This window comes from Sinocyclocheilus anshuiensis, unplaced genomic scaffold, assembly GCF_001515605.1.
Source record: "Sinocyclocheilus anshuiensis isolate Anshui unplaced genomic scaffold, SAMN03320099.WGS_v1.1 scaffold248, whole genome shotgun sequence".
NCBI classification, from domain to species: Eukaryota; Metazoa; Chordata; class Actinopteri; order Cypriniformes; family Cyprinidae; genus Sinocyclocheilus; species Sinocyclocheilus anshuiensis.
Window position 1 is genome coordinate 480,518 of NW_015555734.1, and position 19,789 is coordinate 500,306.

Sequence of the window (19,789 nt, forward strand, 5' to 3'; positions counted from 1 at the left end):
CCCACATTTCTGCCACAATACCATGGTGCAGTGAGTGTTACTATAGTAAAACCATGGTAAATGGCGGCGACGTGTAGATTGAAAAGCCTTCTGACTGTCTCGTTACACACAATGTTTCTCCTGTTTGGCTTTAAACTAGTTTAAATCACAGAGTCATTTGTGTTCATCGCTCTATTTGCGCTTCACACTGGATCTCACAGTGCTGTTTAGTGCTCGCGTGACCGAGTAAACGCATCTGCTCTAGTGAGCTTGCGCCGTGCGGCAGTTTGAACTGTGATCCGAGTGGATGAACGGTCCGAGTGGCGCACTTATAAATGAGTCACGCTGTTTCGTTCCACTTTTGGCGCATAAACATTATATCGAGCATTTATCGAACTTTTCATATCGTTTTATCGAGGAAAATTATATCGCGATAATTATCATCGCCCAACCCTACTAAAGCCCTATTCGCACGGGATTAGTATTACCTGGTGACCTCCAGTCATTTGTAATAATTGTGGAGGTTGCTTCTTGCACTTTGTTGCACTTTACTTTTGCTTTTAAAAAAGGATTTCATAGAAATTTGGATTTCATTTGGTTTAATAAAATAGTTTAATAAAATATTCTTAAGTAAAATTGTTTATTTTTTTTTGCGGGAAATTAATCGTCTAGATTAACCAACTAATCGATAAATTAGTCAACAGATTAATCGAAATAAAAATAGTCGTTAGCCAGATAATACTAATCCCATGCAAATAGGGCTTAAGGCAAGTGTGAGTACGAATGATCTTATATATCTAATTTAATTGTAGTGGGATCAGTTACAATAAGCCGAGCGTCTGCCTGAACTATGCTTGAGCTCCATTCATCACTCAAACTACATTTAGTTCTAACTTTAATAAAGTTTAGGCTTTCATCTAATGCCAATATTTAGTTTTATTTCAAAAACTATTTTTAATAGTTTATTTTATTTTTAATAAATTGATCCGTGTGTTTGAGGAGAAACTATTTGTTTGTCCAATGGCAAACAGCAAGAGCCTGTTTAAAACAGTATTTTTGCAATTCTGAAATTACATGTTTCACTTTTAACCTCATGAATATCTTTGTTTTATAACACATATGTAGACAAAGGGGCTTTTGGAACTGTATAATGTACCTTTTTCTCTCTAATGTGAAGTCCACCTCTCCAAATCTCCCTCCCATCCACACAGCTGTGAATCACTGATGGAGAACATAAGCGGGCATCTAGGTACAAGGCTGCTTTCTGCCACCTTTACAGCGTAGAAACAAGAAAAGCAGGGCGATTATGAATAGTAGGACTCATAAATAAAAAGGACAGGTCTATTATCTGAAGAACAGAATATTACAATAGAATATTAGATTTTACCCTGCACTGTGTTCAGTGACCATGATCATCTGTGCCGAATGCCATGCCCTCATGTGCTTCAAAGAGCCAATCACAGGCAACATATCCTTCAACCCCACCTCCTCATCCACACAGAGAACAATAACATTGAGCAAAGACTTCCCTGCAATCAAGAACAAACATCACATCAATACAAAAAAAGCATACTCATAGAGAAACAACAGTAACACTATGATAACGTCATTTGCTGTTAGCAAATGTTCTCAAATGTGTAAAACAAAATAAAGAAACCACTACTACGATTATAACTTTTTAACGCCCAAAACCTTTTAATATTATAAAATGGTACCTGGAGGAGGAAGTTTGTCTGCTAACTGATGAAGACCTTCAGCTGCCTCTTCAAATAGTCTATCATGATAGTCAATCATCATGAAAAAAAAAAACAAAGTAAATCTAAATAAATGTAAATAGGCAAGTGTCAATAATCATCTTATGAAGGACATCAACTAATCCCTGAAACATGATTAAATCTTTGGTCCTACGAAGTTCTTCGGTTTGATATATTATGGGACAACATTATCAATCTGAATCTCTCACTCTGCGTGGGACGGGTTCTCTGTGAGCGCGCTCTGTTCCTCTTGCTTCTGAAGGGCAGCGATGCAGCTGTCTAGAGCAGACAGCTCTGATTCCTCACTGTCACTGCGCTGGGAACACAGTTCCTCCCACTCTGAGCTGCACCACTGGAAATACACAGTAAAGAGTGCGTGTGTGTGGATGATCGGATGCACTATACCAGGGGTTTTCAATCTTTTAGATGTGAAAAACACATAAATATGATCATCCTCATGCAAATTACTAAAATTTAAAAGGCAACTATGTCCTTTCATATATAAAGACCAAATTTATACTAAATTAAAGGGTTATAATATGTACTATACTCATTTAAAATATTATTTAAAAAATATTTAATTTCTATTGTTAAAATATTTTTTCTACTCACTATATTACTGTAGTGTTAGATGCATATTAATTATTTTAATCTGATTTGTATTATTTATTTACATATTGTGAATCTACTGTTACTGTTTACATATTTATTTTAATCTATTTACTGAAATACAATTTATTTTAAACTAATTTTGTATTTCATATCAACTTTTTAGTTATTTTTTTTTTATATTTTATACTTATATACTTATTGTAATCTAGTTATTTATTTAATAATTTACTGGTAATATAACAAGTATTTATTTTTACAATTTTTAAACATTTTCTCTAAACTTTTCAGCAGACCCCAGTTTGAAAACAACACTGACGATACATTATCACTTTGTAACCCATGTTTGTCAGACCCAGTTTTTATCACTTGTAATCAATCTAATGTGAGAGTGAACTAAACAAAAAGCAAATATGCATATGTTAATTACCTGAGTTGTACCAAAACTGGCTTGAATGGCAAAGCACCATCTCTGTGGGGCAGGCCTACCACTCAGAGAGCAGGCTAAATGGATTTAAACAAACACAGTATCAAACTTCACACCAAAACTAATTAAAAATGGAGAGGCAAATGAGGTTACAATGAATAAACCTACCTGGAAATGGAGAAATGCGCGAAAAATTCGAATTAGAAATATTCTTGAGCTTATCAAACACTTTTTTGGATTCATCAACCCCTGCAATAAAACCAATACATGTCGAAACCGCAACAGATAGTCAAAGCAGAGCTTCTGATATAACTACTGATATATGACGGCCTCTTACCGTTGAAAGAGCACTCTTTCTTCGGCTCTAGGTTGATTATAATAACTAGCACGTATCTGTCCATAGCTGTATGCTGCCGCGTTCATGGAAAATAATGTTGACTTGTAAGAGCACCACACAGACTCCAGTACAAAACAAATTTACGCGCGTTGTCGTGACTCGTGACGATGACGCGCGCGCTACCAAAATATACAGTCGGTAGGAACATATTATAAAACACGCTTATAAATAACAGTACATGGAGATGGGGGTGAACTAAAACATAAACTGTTTAAAAAAACATATTGTTTTTAAAATTGCATCACCAAAGTAAAAAAAATCTGAGAGCATTAAAATTATAACTATTGAATATGGAACCACATTTTCATTCTGTTGGTCGGGGGGAAGTAAATTGCTGCTGTACCACTACAGCCACATTGAGGTCAAATTTTTCAAATGCTTATTTAAAATGTCTAGTTTTTCGAGATCAGCCCAGGTAAGTTGTTTATTATGACTTACTGGTCCAATGTCATTTATTAAGATACTCACGTACGCCGTCAGCCAGTGCTTCTTGTTTGGAAAGCGCGATCTTTCTATTGAGTTTGTGCGCTAACAAGCTTACGGTCAAATAACAGCGATACCTGTGTATAAAATCTGCACTTATGTGCAGGAATCTATTTGAATAGCTTTAGAAATGACATCTCTACAGTGTAACAGTTAGCGTATATACCAGCATTGCTGAAAATCAGTGAATGTAGATGAGGGTGGTACGTTAAATGTGTACTTATGCATTCATTTACAAGTGACGGGTAAAGAGGACAGTTCACCCAAAAATGAAAAATGAATCCGTATGATTTTATTTATTCTGTGGAGCACAAAAGAAGACGATATTATGGACGCCTCAGTCACCATCCACTTTCACTGCATCTTGTTTACTTGCATGAAAGTGAACGGTGACTGATCTGTCATCTGCTTAAAATCATCCACGGGCGATAAAATGCCTTACAGCTTAGTAACGTCATTTAATTTTACGTGAACTGTTTTTATTAGTTATTGTGAAATAATTATGTCCAGTCATTGAAAAAGTCAAGCTTGCATTGCATAAATAGCTTTTTTTTATTTTCTTCCCATAAGCAATGGGCGACCTTTGCAAGATCCTGGTTCCTAATAGACGCTAGGATGCAGCCTCCAGGAAAGATCGCCTCTGTGTGCTCAGTGCGGCTTCAAGGGAAACATAAACCCATTTACCATCCACTGAGTGAGTAAATGTGTTTACTAAACCAAACGAAGACCTTTTTATTCATTTCCCACCTCATGTAGAGCATGACAGTGATTCATATGAACCTACTGGGAATGTGTAGAAGCCGAATGGCCACAAGATGGAAGTAAACGACCACTGTTTAAAATATTAACAGCGCTGTTCTATGTAACCAAAGCATGTAAAGTCCATTGTATTTACCTATGAAAAAAAAAATATTTAAACAATTTTATTTTATTTGACATTTATTTAAACTATGCCATTTCTGGATATTGTAAATGGGATATTGCACATTATATTTTGTGTTTATGTTAAGGATTTCTGTCTTAAAAGGCTCAGAACAACTGTGATGATAATTTATGTAACATATTCGATCTAACATGAAAGGCTGAATCTTTAATCAGAATGTTTAAAATTGTATGAGTAACCATGTTGCAAAATTATTTTCCGAAGCTGTGATCTGGATTTATTCTTATAAATTCATGAGAGGAATTACAGTTCTTCCCTTGATCTGAATGTCAAAAGCTGCTAGTGTGGCAGCTAATTCCAGAGAGATGTAAAGGGTCGTGACTTCTGACTCTGACAGGCTCTGGAATTGATACATTAGTGTGGAGCTGCACGCTGTACGTGTCTGCAGCTCACTCCCAGACCCTGCTGATGGTGCTTCCTTCTCGAGACATGCTGGGAGTTTTTAATGAAACTCTCACTGTCTGATAGATGAATGAGCATAACAGGCCAAGAGATGAACATTCCCAAGCTGTGCAGTCATTCTGCCAGACAGCAAAGTCAGAGGAAGGAGGGGCTGTGTTTTCATTTACTGGGTTTGAAGGAATTTATATTTTTGGCAAGGATTTTTCATTTGTTCGGTTAGACCAGTGTGTAAATGTTCAACTGTAATTCAGTGCTATATTACGTTCATCTAGCCCTTGTTTTTCGCCTCATCTTTAATAACATTGATGTGAACAATTCCTAGAAATTGTTCAAGGAAACGGTCATTAAAAATGCAGAATAAAGAAATGAATTAAGAGCAGTGGATGTTTAATTATTGACTGTCAACTGTATTATAATATTATTAATTACAAAATATATTATTATATGGATCTTGGAGGTGAAGATGCTGGATGTGGAGGTCCTGGGCTGGTGTGGTTACACGTGGTCTGCGGTTGTGAGGCCGGTTGGATGTACTGCCAAATTCTCTGAAACGCCTTTGGAGATGGCTTATGGTAGAGAAATGAACATTCAATTCATGGGCAACAGCTCTGTTGGACATTTCTGCAGTCAGCATGCCAATTGCACGCTCCCTCAAAACTTGCGACATCTGTGGCATTGTGCTGTGTGATAAAACTGCACATTTTAGAGTGTCCTCTATTGTGGCCAGCCTAAGGCACACCTGTGCAATAATCATGCTGTCTAATCAGCATCTTGATATGCCACACCTGTGAGGTGGATGGATTATCTCGGCAAAGGAGAAGTGCTCACTGACACAGATTTAGACAGATTTGTGAACAGTATTTGAGAGAAATAGGCCTTTTGTGTACATAGAAAAAGTCTTAGATCTTTGAGTTCAGCTCATGAAAAATGGGGGCAAAAACAAAAGTGTTGCATTTATAGTTTTGTTCAGTGTATATATATATCATTAGAAATCTGTTAAAGATGATGATGATGATGATTATTAATATTTCCAAGTAACCGTTCAAGAAAACAGTCATAAAAATGCAGAATTAAAATTAAATGTATTATGTATTAAATATATTTTTTCTATTTATTTTTTTTTAAACATGTTAAATTGTTAATTGACCGATTCCTATAAAAAAAAAAATTTGTGTTTTCTCTTTATAATGACGGGTGGTCTAATAAAATTAAGCACAGTGCTTAACAAATTTATGAGACTTTATTTATTGACTGTAATTGGGTATCTGAATAAAAAAAAATTATAATAAAGTGCTTTACTATTTTTCTGCCTTTCTTGTAAAACAGTAAATTCAAACAAATTAATGGATAACAACAATAATTGTATTTTAGCATTAGAGTACTGGTTCTTTGTCAAGTCAAAACTAATACGATATACTAATAAATGTACATAAACAAATTAATTTATCTATCTATCTATATATATAGTGCCATAGCTTCCCTAAACTAACAGTAACACTACTGTGACTAAAGAGCTTACACATACTGGTGGATTAATCATTACAGAAACACAAAAAATAATTTTGATAATCACCAATACTGTTAGTTTAGGGCAGCTATGGCACAGACTTTACATTGGGTGGTGGTGGTCTAATAAATTTGATAGATAGATAGATAGATAGATAGATAGATAGATAGATAGATAGATAGATAGAATGAATGAATGAATGAATGAATGAATGATAGATAGATAGATAGATAGATAGATAGATAGACAGAACAATGCAACGGTAGATGGATAGATAGATAGATCATTTGATTTATGTACATTTATTAGTATATAGTATTAGTTTTGACTTGACAAAGAACCAGTACTTTTGACACCAATAAATTCCACTGTTGTAAAGCGCAATGTTTCCTCAGCAGGGGCTAATGTCAAGAGTTCAAGCTGAATGTGCAAATTTATCATGTACATATATACATGTCTTGTTCCCAGGTGATATTGGAGATCATGTGGTGGTCATGAACACCAGACACATCGCCTTCTCTGGAAATAAATGGGAACAGAAAGTGTATTCGTCTCACACTGGGTAAACAGAGCTCTCTCCTTCCACATTCTAGCTCAATTTAGGACAGTGAACATGCTTTTTATAATCTTTCATTAATGCCCTGCTCTTAGCTGTGTTTTCTTTGTGCTGACAAAGAGCAAAAAATAAAAAGGAAATCTGAGATCTGAACCACATGATTTACAATTTGCAATGGTGCATGTAATAGAAACAATATGCTGCTTTCCAAAATGTTTAGAATGTGACTTATAGGTCTGATTTGAAAAACTAAAGATCTACTTTTTCATCCCACAGCTACCCTGGATCATTCAAACAGCTCACCGCAGCGCAAATGCACAAAAAGGACCCAACAGCTGTGAGTATCCTTCTGTACATTTGGCTTTTGAACCGGGCATTTCTCTGTGACAAATTCAATTTTGCAGTGATTTCTACAATAACAATTTCCCCAACGTCAATCACAACCCTGCCACTGGTACAGACCTGTTCATAATTTGAGTCAAATTGCCTTGCACCTTGGATGGAGGTGAAAATTGACTTCATTTATTCATTTATGTAAATGATGCCAAATGTTTTTTAATAATTTCAGATAGTGGAAGTTGCAGAGCAAAATATTCCCTCGCAATCAGCATGACACACATTTGAATAATAAATGCAGCGCACACCCAATATTGCCCAGTTCTCCATCATTCTTTCAGTTCTTATCTGTCCTACTATTTTCCCAGTCTGTCCTTCACCGAAAAAAAGAATTGTTTTCTCTCTCAATGTCAGAAAGATTTTAAAGTGTTCTTTCAAGGCTCAAACACCTCAACATGATTAAAACAGCAGTCTTTCATAGCCTGTCTGCTTCCAGTATACAGCCCTACAAGTGTCACCTGCTGCTGACGCACCTGGATTGAAAAACACCTTCTCTTCTCTCGCTCAGCCTGCGCTGTGAATCACACCTTCGTGTTTTTGGAGAATAACAAATACCAGGCAGCTCAGATAATAGAAACAGCTTTGAGTCTTTCTCATTATATTTTTGCGTTGGATTAGGATGGCACTCGATGAAGCGGAAGTGCTCTAGATATGGAATATATTAGAGGAAGAATTATTATTTTTATTTTTTTTATGATGATGATATTCCAAGTCAGAGCTGTGGCACAGTGGTTATGGCATGTTTCTGACACATGCAGGTGATAAAAGTTCAAGTCTGGCTTGTGGTTGTGTCATATTCCACTATATTAGTTTATTTAGAAAGGAAAGCCTGACAGTAATATACAAATATTTTTCACCACTGTAATGTGGAAAATGCATCCATGCTTATTTGTACCCAATACATTTCTTAAAGATATAGTTCACCCCAAAATGTAAATTCTGTCATCATTTACTCACCCTCAAGTTGTTCCAAACCTGTATGAGTTTCTTTTTTCTATTGAGCACAAAAGATGTTTTGAAGAATGTGTGTAACCAAACAGTTGACTGTAACCATTGACTTCCATAGTATGAAAAAAAATACTATAAAAGGTCAGTGGCTAACGTTACTGTCCACTGTTTGGTTACACAGCTTCTTTAAAACATCTTTTGTGCTCAGTAGGGATGTAACGATTAACCGCGAGCCGGTTGAACATCGATTTAAATAGGTGACGATTCAAATCGGTTGAGATGCTAAACAAATCGCGATTCAGTTAGGGGTAAGAGTTTATATGAATGTATGTCTGAGGGGAACTTACTGTCTTTTGATGGTATTTTTTCTTTTCCTCTTGCCTCTGTATAATGCATATTAAAGTTCATAAGTGGAGCACTGCTTTGTTTACAGCGGAAACCAAGGAAACGTTTAAGCGCCACCTGCTGGCAGAGAGTGCATCTGCGTCTCATTCAGCTCGTCTGCTGTTTCTGTTTCATGCAGTTTTGTTATTTACATTTACATTATATTTAAATTTTGTTATTTAGCAAACGCTTTTATCCAAAGCGACTAACAAATGAGGACAATAGAAGCAATCAAAACCAACAAAAGAGCAATAATTTACAAGTGCTATATATATATATATATATATAATATATATAATATATAGTGTTATATTTCAATTTCACAAAGAAACGTACAGTATTTTGTCCAAACAATAATAAAAGGACACATTTAATTTATAATTTGTCTTAAATCTCATTTTGTTTAAAAAGAATCGTGAATCGAATCGAATCATGAGTTGAGTGAATCGTTACATCCCTAGTGCTCAACAAAACAAAGAAACTCGTACAGGTTTGGTACAACTTGAGGGTGAGTAAATTATGACATAATTTTCATTTTTCAACTATCCCTTTAAATTGGACCACATTAGGGCTTTTCACACTGCAATTAACCCTGTGTTATCACCGTTCAAAACCCAGGGTGAAGTGGGATTAAAACTACTTTTTACCTGGTGTTATGAAACCCTGGCACAGAAAGAAAAAATTATAAACAGTGTGTAAATTATAATTATAAACAGAAGAAACTGTTTAACTCTTACCTTTTACAGTCAGAAATGTCCATTCTGGAACTCTTGGTTGTAAAGTCGGCAATATACAATATGAGGATACACAATGCTAGTAAACTGGTTAAAATAAACAAGTTGCGTGCTGCATTTGTCCGATCAGTGACACTGACACCACAAATAATGAAACACGTTAACTCAGGGTTTAGGAATGTACAGTGTGAAACATCAGCGTATGATTAACGAGGATAAATTGTTAACCCAGGGTAAATTTTGAGCAGTGTGAAAGATGAAGCAAGATCAACCACGACTCTGTTAACTAGGGTTAACTAGTTCTAGTGTTTCTTTCTTTGTTCCACTTCATTTATAGGGAGATGCAGAGTGTGTGCGTATCCCATCTCTGTCTGCTGTTGTTCACCTCCTTAAAGTAACCTTGACCATTACGTACCACAGTGACAGTCACAGCCCATCCATAGTCAAGGCACGCAAGCTGAAAACCCATTCAGGGTCAGCTTCTGTGGGATGCAACTGAAGAAGTATAGTTCTGTGTAGGTGTTGTGCCGTGGCGCAGAAAAAGCCAACTCAAATTCAACCTGTGCCACTCTCCAGCATGCTGCTCATTCTCTGTCATTAACAAGATGAATGCTCGACTTGGGCTGAGTTACTCCAGTCGAGGGGGGAATGTATCGGGGATAATTGTGGATAATGATCAGAGGAAGGTGACGGAGTTGTGAAGAGCGATCACGCCCTCAGACAGCTTTCATCCATCAAACATCTACCAGTCAGAGGAGAGGGGGAAAAAAACCCTGATTAATGTCCTGATGAAAGAATGATGGGGATGTTGTGGATGGTTGGATGACGGGTTAAAAATTTACACGTGTATTCATGTGCCGTGGCATAAGCAAAGGAAATGATATTTAAATTATTTAAATTATTTAAATTGTTACCAGTGGAGTGATCACATTTGCTTAGTATATATTTGAATTTTTAAATTTCACAGGGGAATGATTGGCTTTTACTTTTTGGCGGTGTAGAAATAACACATCACAGACACATTATCCACCCTTTTTATTCCAATGTAAATAATAATAATAAAACCATAAAAATAACATTATTAATGTTAAATTCATGTTATGTTTTTTTTATTATAAATTAATTGTAATAATTGTAACAATTGTAAAAATCGTAATATTTTACAATTTTAAATTTTTTTTTTGCTATAATTCAATATGTCTTAGAATTAGAATTAGGCCATTAGAATTTTCACCACCACCACCAAAAAAAAAAAAAAGGTTTTAAGCCAGTTAAACAAAAATCCTTGCGCAAACAAAAATCTCACTGGATTATTAAAATGAATGGCAAAAGGAATGTTTGGAAATGCAAACGGATATTTCCTACTGACACACTACAGCAAAATATAGAAAATATATAGACTTAAAAACTTTTTTTTTGTTGGTGAAAATACTAATGGCCTAAGACTTTTGTACGGTAATGTGTGCGTGTGTTTTGTTTATTTGTTTAGAATTTATTTATTTTGAGAACAAAAAAGCAGAAATCGCCAAGTTTCCTTTAGAGAGACACTGACTGAATTTGTGGCCAAATCTCTGGCCTGTTTTCTTTAACTCCACAGATCATTAAACTGGCTGTGTACGGGATGCTTCCAAAAAACCTCACCAGAAGGACCATGATGCAACGGCTTCACCTCTTCCCAGATGATGTAAGCTCTCCGTTGATGCTCTGATTTATGTTCATTGATGCGCTGTCCAAAGCTTGACATGTTTGGAAAGTAGATATGTGTCAGTGTGTTTGATGAATGTGTCAGTGGAGGATGGGATGTATCAGATTAAGAAGATACATAATACAGTACTACAGCTGCAGAAATAGAGAAATTACATGATGGTAATACCCTACTGCACAATCGCATCATATTTAAACCACATTAATCCATTTGATAAGTAAATGTTGATTTTTATTTTTTTTATGTTATTATTTCATATATTTATATATTTTTAGAAATCTCTTGAAAAGCCACCTCAAGTTTGGTCACATCAGAGAAAATAGTACATTTCTAAAACCAGATGTGATGTTTTTATTTATTAATTTGCCAAAACATTGTTCTGTGATTGAGTTACAGAACCCCAGTGGCAGGTTAGACAGGATCCAGTCAGACACCGGTCTCTGATCATAGTTCTGCAGTAATGTTTTGCAATAATACAAATCACTGTGTTCCATTTCAGGTCCTTCCTGACGACATTCTGAGGAACCTGACAGAGGAGCTTCCTCAACCCAGAGAGATTCCTCGTAAGCTCAGCGAGTACACGCAGGAGGAGCGGGACGCTTTCCCCATGCTCTGGACCCCGTGAGTTTTTCTTAGCCCCTTTGTTCCTGCTCTGCCATATTTCCTCCATGCATCTGAAGAGCATGAATCAGTGTTGTGTTAGATTTAGAGCATAGCTGAGGTGTCGTCCTGTGCGGATGGTCTGCTGAGGGGAGAGAGAGGGTGACTGATGTTTAATAATCCATCTGTGAAGGCTGCTTTGCTGGTCCCCACACTGCAGACATCCAATCAGATTTATGAGAGCCACTGGCTCGGAGGCCAGCCAATCACACACTGCCTGTGAGGTCACGGAGGGAAACTTTCTTTTGCACACTAATTTTTCACAGTTGCTTAGCTACTTTTCTGATTATAAAGTGGACTGGCAGTTTATTTCTTTAGAGTAGTGTTTTCCACCTTTTTTTTAATTATTTTGTACCACCACAGCCCAATCAACAGTTAAAGTTAAAGTACAGTTAAAGTACCTCTTTATTGACACCAGTATTATTCTGGATATCTATTATAAGTAAATATTATTAAAACTTAATTATATATTCACTACCATTCAAAAGTTTGGGTTCAGTACAATTATTTACAAGAAATTAGGGCTGCACGATAAATCGCATGCGATATTTAATGCACATCTTGTCAGAAAAGTTGGTTCTGTAATCAGTGGTAAATCTCCATCACGCATGCGATTAATCGTGCAGCCCTAATTTGTAGCAATAGCCAAAAATGCATTGTATGGGTCAAAATTATAGATTTTTCTTTTATGCCAAAAATCATTAGGATATTAAGTAAAGATCATGTTCCATGAAGATATTTTGTAATTTTCTTACCGTAAATATATCAAAACTTAATTTTTGATTAGTAATATGCATTGTTAAGAACTTCATTTGGACAACTTTAGGCGATTTTCTCAGTATTTTGATTTTTTTTGCACCCTCAGATTCCAGATATTCAAATAATTGTATCTCGACCAAATATTGTCCTATACTAACAAACCATATATCAACGGAAACCTTATTTATTCAGCTTTCAGATTATGTATAAGTCTCAATTTTGAAAAATTGACACTTAAGACACTTTTGTGGTCCAGGGTCACATTTATGTTACAGAAGGTTTCTAGTTCAAATAAATGCTGTTCATTTGATTCATCAAAGAATCACATGATTTTTTTTATTTTTTCAAATTATGAAGTAGCATCGTGTTTTCAATATTGATATAAAAAAAAAAGAAATGCTAGTTGAGCACCATATCATAATATTAGAATGATTTCTGAAGGATCATGTGACATGGTTGATGGCTGCTAATACTCAGCTTTTCCATCACAGAAATAAATTACATTTTAAGATATATTATAAAACAGTTATTGTAAATTATAATAATATTTCACAATATTACCGTTTTTACTGCATTTTATGATCAAATAAATGCAGCCTTGTTGTGCATGAGTTTTCTTTCAAAAACATTAAAAAAATCTTAATGACCCCAAACTTTTGAACAGTAGTTCAAAATATATATACATTTAAATATATACACTGCCTGTCTAAGGAAAGTCTTTAAAAAAAATCGAGACCAAGTACCCTCTGCATTACATGTACAGTACACATGAAAAATGACCAGTTTTAGAGGTCATACATGCCAACCGAGATACTTTTCTGCCTTGTTTGGCAGAACACATGAGATCGTCCAAGACTTTTTATATCACTTGAGATTGTTAGCATTGCTGTGCTGCTGTAAAACGCCTCATAAACCCGTTACATCTGTGCAGATTGTCCCGCAATAAAGTTTCCCATCCTGAGTATTTCATTGGCACAGCACATCTCCCCCTGGCTCATATTACGTCTGGACTTAATAGACAAAAGCTGTGGCATAGGAGCACTTTTTTTTCTCATCCCACCAAAAAAAATAAAATAAAAAAAAAATTCTCAGCATCCCAGCTTTTTTAGTGCAGGTTTTGTATTTGTTTTCCAAATGATAACGCATTACTGATAAGGGCATTGCTCTTCCTGTGACCTTTATTGAACTTTTATGTGCATGGCACAGGTGACTGATGAATTCATTATAATCGTTATCATACAAGTGTCGTCAGATGAATCTCAAGGTATGAAATTAAATGGCTTTATAGGTGCTGCAGAAGATATTGAGATTTAGAAACTGCAGTCTCACTGCGGGAGGTAGAAAAAGATAAGAGTCAGAAGGTGTGCTGCTGTAAGGAGCTTTCAACTGTCTCGTTCAGCTCAAGGAGATTTACCCTCTCTCATATTCTGTAGATTTGATATTACTTTAGTGTTAAATCACTGAACGCTGAAAGGCAAGTGACAGTACACTCTTCCTCTGTTGGATTTAAAGGTAAGCAGTGTTACAGCATTTCAAAGGCAGGTTGTTGTGCACAGATGTACACTGGAAATGCATATGTAATTTTGCTCACTAAGGCAAGGCAGAGTGCTATTACTCTTCAAAGTGACTTAGTGACCAAGTGACTATAAAATGTTCAACTATGCATACCCTTCCTGTTAAATAACAGTCATTTAGTTCATTTGCGCACATTCTTTGATATTTCTGTAGCAGCTGTGTCTGCAGTGGTGTCTTTGGCATGAATGAAGACCTCTAACCATCAAAGCAGCTCTTTTGCCTTGGTTTGAGCAATAGCCAACCCAAAAATGCTTTTAAGAACAATATAGTACAGTAGGCTGTGGAGAACTTGAATGTGATAAATATATACGTTGCCTTTTCTTCAGAGCACTTCATGTCATTTCCAATAATATTTCTCTTGTGTCTCCACGCTCTGTGAATCAGTACTCAAAACCGTATTAGAAGATGTATTTTTCTTAATAATGAATAAAGTCTTCATGCTAAAATCAAGCTCATGATTTATAGGAAAGGGAATCATAAACTATTGAATTAATTTTGGTTCTGATTCAGGGTAACAATCTTGGTTCCTTTGTAGTTCTGTTAATGATTCTATTAGTACTTTTAAGGAATAAATATTTGAAAAAGGTGTTTACACAGATATTTAATGACTTTTCAGAGTCTTTTTAACGGTGGCAGTAGGTCTTAACTATTCACTAAAAAGAAATCAATCTCATAAGAAACAGTTACTCTAGTTCCTTTATTCACTTTTGATTCATTTAAAAGTATTGACTCAGTAAGAAAAGTATTGTTCAGAAATTGCAATACAGTAGTTGTTTTATGTGCTTTTTGTTCACTTTATTGACCCAACTAATAAGAATCAATCATTCAGAAATCAGACTTGATCTGCTTTATCTGATTTTGTTTCACTAAAAAGAACCAACTCAATCACTGATAATCGGACTGCTCTGTTGCGCTGTAATTTCAGTAGCAGTGTTCCAGTGTTCCAAATTTCAGTTTGGTGTTTTCTAGTTGATCCTGCTCCAGTCCTGAGGTTCTACATCAAAAGTACATGTGGTCGTTCTTTGTGTGTCGGTTAGTGTGGGGTCGCTGTGTGGCGCCCAGAGTTCATATTCTTCTCAAACAAACACTGAGGCAACCAACTGTGTCTCTTTATGCCTATATGGCTGCTTCTGTTTGTTGTCTCCATTGTATTATTTCACACAAGCCGATTCCTCTTGAGGAAGCGTGTAATTAAAACATATCGGCGGGAAGAAGACGACAATGTGATAATGAGACGGGCAGATTTCCTGTAATTAAACTGGAGTAAATTAACGTGATGTTTGTTTGGTAGCATCTGATTGGCTGATAAGTTGGTGAGTCAAAACATCTTTTTCCTCAACAGTCTGACCACAGCTGTTGTAGATATGAAATTAAAAAGATTGTAAATTTGACTTGCTTCAGCATTTATAGGGCATTAACTGGCTGGCAGTTTGATGTGTCCCTAGGCTCGAAGATTTTCAGAGGCATTGCTTTACTTAATGTGGCTGAACCACAGCTCTTCCCTTCTGTGCCAAGAGATCTGAGAGTTTAACCTTATTTCACCCCTCATGCATCTATGTCTCTCTCTCTGCATACACTGTTCCTTATGATTAAAGAGCAATATGCAAATGTTAAAAAAATTAAATCATGTCATTTACATATGTCAGAATTAAATGCACGGCTCCCAAAATGCTGACCATGACTCAGCCATTTGATTTAAGGGTCATGATGTGGTTATTATTTTAAGTGCTTGTAAATGCCGTTCACACCAATAATGACAACTATAAAGATAGCTATATTAGCGTTTATCATACATGTGCACTGCAGTTATCTCGTCTTGCGCTTTATATGCTTGAGCTCTTTAAAGCAGGATGGATTGTGATTGGCTTCTGATTGTTGTGGACTTCCCTGCTCTCATAGAATGTGCTTACACTCTATCAAATAAAGTATACTAGTATGAAAGGCTATGCATTCAGCTGTACACATACAGTAAGCGTACACATAAAACAATATACTTTGGTCTTGATGACAAAGAAGCCAGTGTCTTGATACACATTTTTCAAATTTGAACTTTCTACTCGACACAAGCATCTTAAAATATGGCCCTGGTGTGCAAAACATGGCATAATTTAACTATTTAAAAGCATTGATTACTGTGTGCAACATTGGCCCTCCATTTACACAGAACTAAAGTCTTAACTAGTCATTACCTAAAACGTTAAACTTGATTCTTTTGCTGCCTTGTAAGTACCAGTATTTCCTTCAGGAAATGTAAATCCACTTGTTTTCATTCTCTTGTAATAGAGTTGCTCCAATGAGAAACTTGGCTCCCAGCATGCAATTGGCTTCTTATTCTATAGAACTCGGTCAACAGTGAGACGTTGTCTGAAAATAATGAAAGCTTCCATTATTGTTGCACTCTCGGAAATGATTTAACTGCTGAATTGGTAGGTGGCATGGTAATGGCTAGTTTACATTAATTACAAGGACTTTCAATCTAACGCGATACAACAAGTTCAGCATGAAACTGAGTTTCTAATTTATTATTGATCTCAGCTGATCTATTCAAGGTTGTGAATTCTTATATACAGTGGGTACGGAAAGTATTCAGACCCCCTTAAATTTTTCACTCTTTGTTATATTGCAGCCATTATGATTTTAGCAAATGGCTGCAATATAACAAAGAGTGAAAAATTTAAGGGGGTCTGAATACTTTCCGTACCCACTGTATGTGTGCAGCACATAACAGTCAAAAACCTGATTGGTTACTATCTTTAATCTAAAGTAGACAAAAAAATGCAGCACATTCTTAGAGACACAGAATGCCTGCAGTCATCTAAAACACCAGTAGGTGACATTTACAATGTATTTAACTCAATCAGGAGCTTCTTTGAATCCCAATCTCCAGATTTGCTGAACTGCCAGTTGTTTTACCACAGTACAGCAAAAATATGCTGTTTTGTATGTATGCCAGTGCCTCGACGGCACAAACGTGAGTCTGAGGTCTCTCAGATCTTTATGTTTCTCAGACAGTGTTTGCCATGTATTATTTAAATACCTAGAAGAGAAATCCTCTCAGGTCTGTCTCTAAATGTTGGAAATGTTTAAAGACTCTCAGACATTAGATGAATGTTACCTTATTTTTGTAGGTTAAATTTTAATTACATTTATAGGGCTTCACGTAATTTATTCTTTTCACTTCATGTGATTCATGTAATACTGAACTGATAGTGTCATGAAAGGATGCGTTTATTAACTCTTTTACTTTACTTTGTCATTTAGCAGACGCTTTTATCCAAAGCGACTTACAAATAAGAAAAAGCAATTAAAACTAAAAGCAAAAACTCTATAAATATTATATATATACCCATTTAAGAAAATAAAAGAAATTAAATAAAAATGACAAATGCATATAACAACATTTCAAAACTAAACATTTAAATGAAAACAAAAAATAAAGCTAAAAACACTTCAAAATATTAAAAGAACAAAAGGTATGAGTATAATAATGATTCTAACATAACACTAAGCCAAACACCAAAAAACAACTACATAACAAGTAGTAGGAAAGAGGAGAAATAAAAAGCGATACTTATTAACTCATCTTGGCTTATTTTTTTATTTTATTTTAAATGTTTTAATTCAATAAGGACTTACATACGTGAGTTTAGGGACATTCATTTGACATTATTTCTTATATTTTAAGAACATATTCTTTAATTTTAGGATTTACTTCATTTTAATTAACTTTTTGTAATGAATTTTAATGTAGCGTTTCATTTTTAAATACAATTCTCAGTAAAATGTCTTGTAATCACTTATGTAGGTGGGTGTAGGGACATGAACGTGGCAAATAATCATGTTAACACAAACTTTTAACATCACGTTAAAACTGAAGGCTGGCAGGCTAATAGAGTCTGAAAGTACCAGACGGTACCTATTTATAAAATATCTGAAGTTATATATATATAGCCTAAATTCACAGACATGATTCTTTTTTTTTTTTCCATTATGATTCAAACTGCGAAATGCCCTTCAGTGTTGGACATGGTAATATCAGCAGTGATCAGATGCCATCCCGATGCAACACTTGTGATGGTGACAAGGTGACACTGTTGCCATGGTGATGGATGTGTCTCTGGGTGAGACCCTTAATGTGGGTCAGTGTCATTACTCTGCGAGCCCCTGACCCCGCAGTCCCTCTTTGGGTCCATCTCTGACTGGACAGTGACAGGGTGTTGAATTTTTAACCTTGAGATGAAATTTCCTCAGTACCAGATGGCATACCTACGTGTGACGTCACGGATACACTACTGTTCAAAGGTTTGGGGGTCGGTAAGATTTTTTTCAGTGTTTTTGGATGAAGTCTCTTATATGCTCTTCTAAGCTGCGGTTATTTGATCAAAAGCACAGTCAAATTTGTAATAGTGTGAAATATTATTGCAAATGAACATAACTGCTTTCTATGTTAATGCATTTTAAAATGTAATTAATTCCTGATGGCAAAGCTGAAATTTCAGCATCAATACTTTTTTTACTTTAGTTTTCAGTGTCACATGGTTCTTCAGAAATCATTCGAATATGCCGATTTGCTGCTGAAGAAACATTTCTTATTATTGTCAGTGTTCAAAACAGTTGTGCTGCTTAAAACTTCAATTTAATGTGTCCTTGTTTAAAGTATTAATTAAAAAAAAAAATTCTCACCCCAAACTTTTAATCAGTAGTGTAATTATTATTATTATTTTTTAATAAAAAATATATATATATTTTTTTTTTTAGTTTCTAAACCACTAACAATAACACTGAAGTTTTAATTGTCATATCAATTAGAGGAAGCACTATGGGATGTCATGTCAAATTATGCAGTGTCTCTCTGCTGACATTCTGAAATTGCTCCTACATCAAGTGAGCACAATATTCTTATCTTTTATGCATACATTAAGGTTATAGTAATCTAAGTGGGAGAACTTTTAATTACAATTTAATATTGGTGGAAACAAATCACTATATTCAGTGATTAATTTTTTTTGCTTCCAGGTTCAAAGTCAGAGGAGCACCTGCACACTAAATAGCTTTACAATATTGCCTACCCTCAGTTGACTGTGATAATGTATTTGTTGACTACAATTTGTTCAAATCAGACTGGACGTTTTAAGTTCCTGTTTTGTTCCGTTGGTCATTAGCAACCATTTCAATCTTATCATGCCACAGTGTGCTTGAACATTGACTTCACTTTTCTGTCTATTGTGTGTTCACAGGCCAGAGGACTACAGGATGAAATGACCGTCATACAGCAGTTTTCCAGATTTTGCATCTCTGAACAGGAGTTTGGGACTTGGAAAGGTTTCTCTTTTTTTATATTGTTAATGTGAAATAAATTATGTCTCAAAATAATAAAAATAGTCCGTTTGTCAACTTTTGGTTATGTTTGATATTTAAGCACAAACATATAATATACCTAATATGAGATTAATTTAGTAGAGAGGTAGTCAAACAGTGTTTAGTCGTGACTGTGTGATAATAGAGCTCAGATTCTTTGGCCTTTGCTTGTCCCACAAATGGCTTTAGCAGCCTCTCTGAAGCCTGATCCAG

The 19,789-nt window shown here is 35.4% G+C and overlaps 2 protein-coding genes across 3 annotated transcripts in view; one reads left to right on the plus strand and one right to left on the minus strand.

Moving 5' to 3' along the window:
• LOC107673040 (mdm2-binding protein-like) overlaps positions 1 to 3,278 on the minus strand; it is a 40,994-nt gene extending 37,716 nt beyond the window's left edge. For both annotated transcript variants that reach the window (XM_016466470.1, XM_016466469.1), the window contains exons 1-7: positions 3,107 to 3,278; positions 2,938 to 3,018; positions 2,773 to 2,846; positions 1,943 to 2,085; positions 1,695 to 1,753; positions 1,367 to 1,508; positions 1,136 to 1,250 (exon numbers count right to left, since the gene is read on the minus strand). In XM_016466470.1, coding sequence (XP_016321956.1) covers positions 1,136 to 1,250; positions 1,367 to 1,508; positions 1,695 to 1,753; positions 1,943 to 2,085; positions 2,773 to 2,846; positions 2,938 to 3,018; positions 3,107 to 3,170 — 678 coding nt within the window. In that variant the 5' untranslated portion in view covers positions 3,171 to 3,278. The remainder of the gene's footprint in view (positions 1 to 1,135; positions 1,251 to 1,366; positions 1,509 to 1,694; positions 1,754 to 1,942; positions 2,086 to 2,772; positions 2,847 to 2,937; positions 3,019 to 3,106) is intronic.
• A 211-nt stretch (positions 3,279 to 3,489) lies between these two features.
• LOC107673031 (39S ribosomal protein L13, mitochondrial-like) lies at positions 3,490 to 19,674 on the plus strand. Its single transcript, XM_016466456.1, has 7 exons — positions 3,490 to 3,581; positions 4,220 to 4,343; positions 6,970 to 7,063; positions 7,334 to 7,394; positions 11,117 to 11,203; positions 11,724 to 11,845; positions 19,456 to 19,674. The coding sequence occupies exons 1-7, from the start codon at positions 3,555 to 3,557 to the stop codon at positions 19,478 to 19,480; spliced, it is 540 nt and encodes a 179-aa protein (XP_016321942.1). The 5' UTR covers positions 3,490 to 3,554; the 3' UTR covers positions 19,481 to 19,674.
• The last annotated feature ends 115 nt before the right edge of the window (positions 19,675 to 19,789 follow it).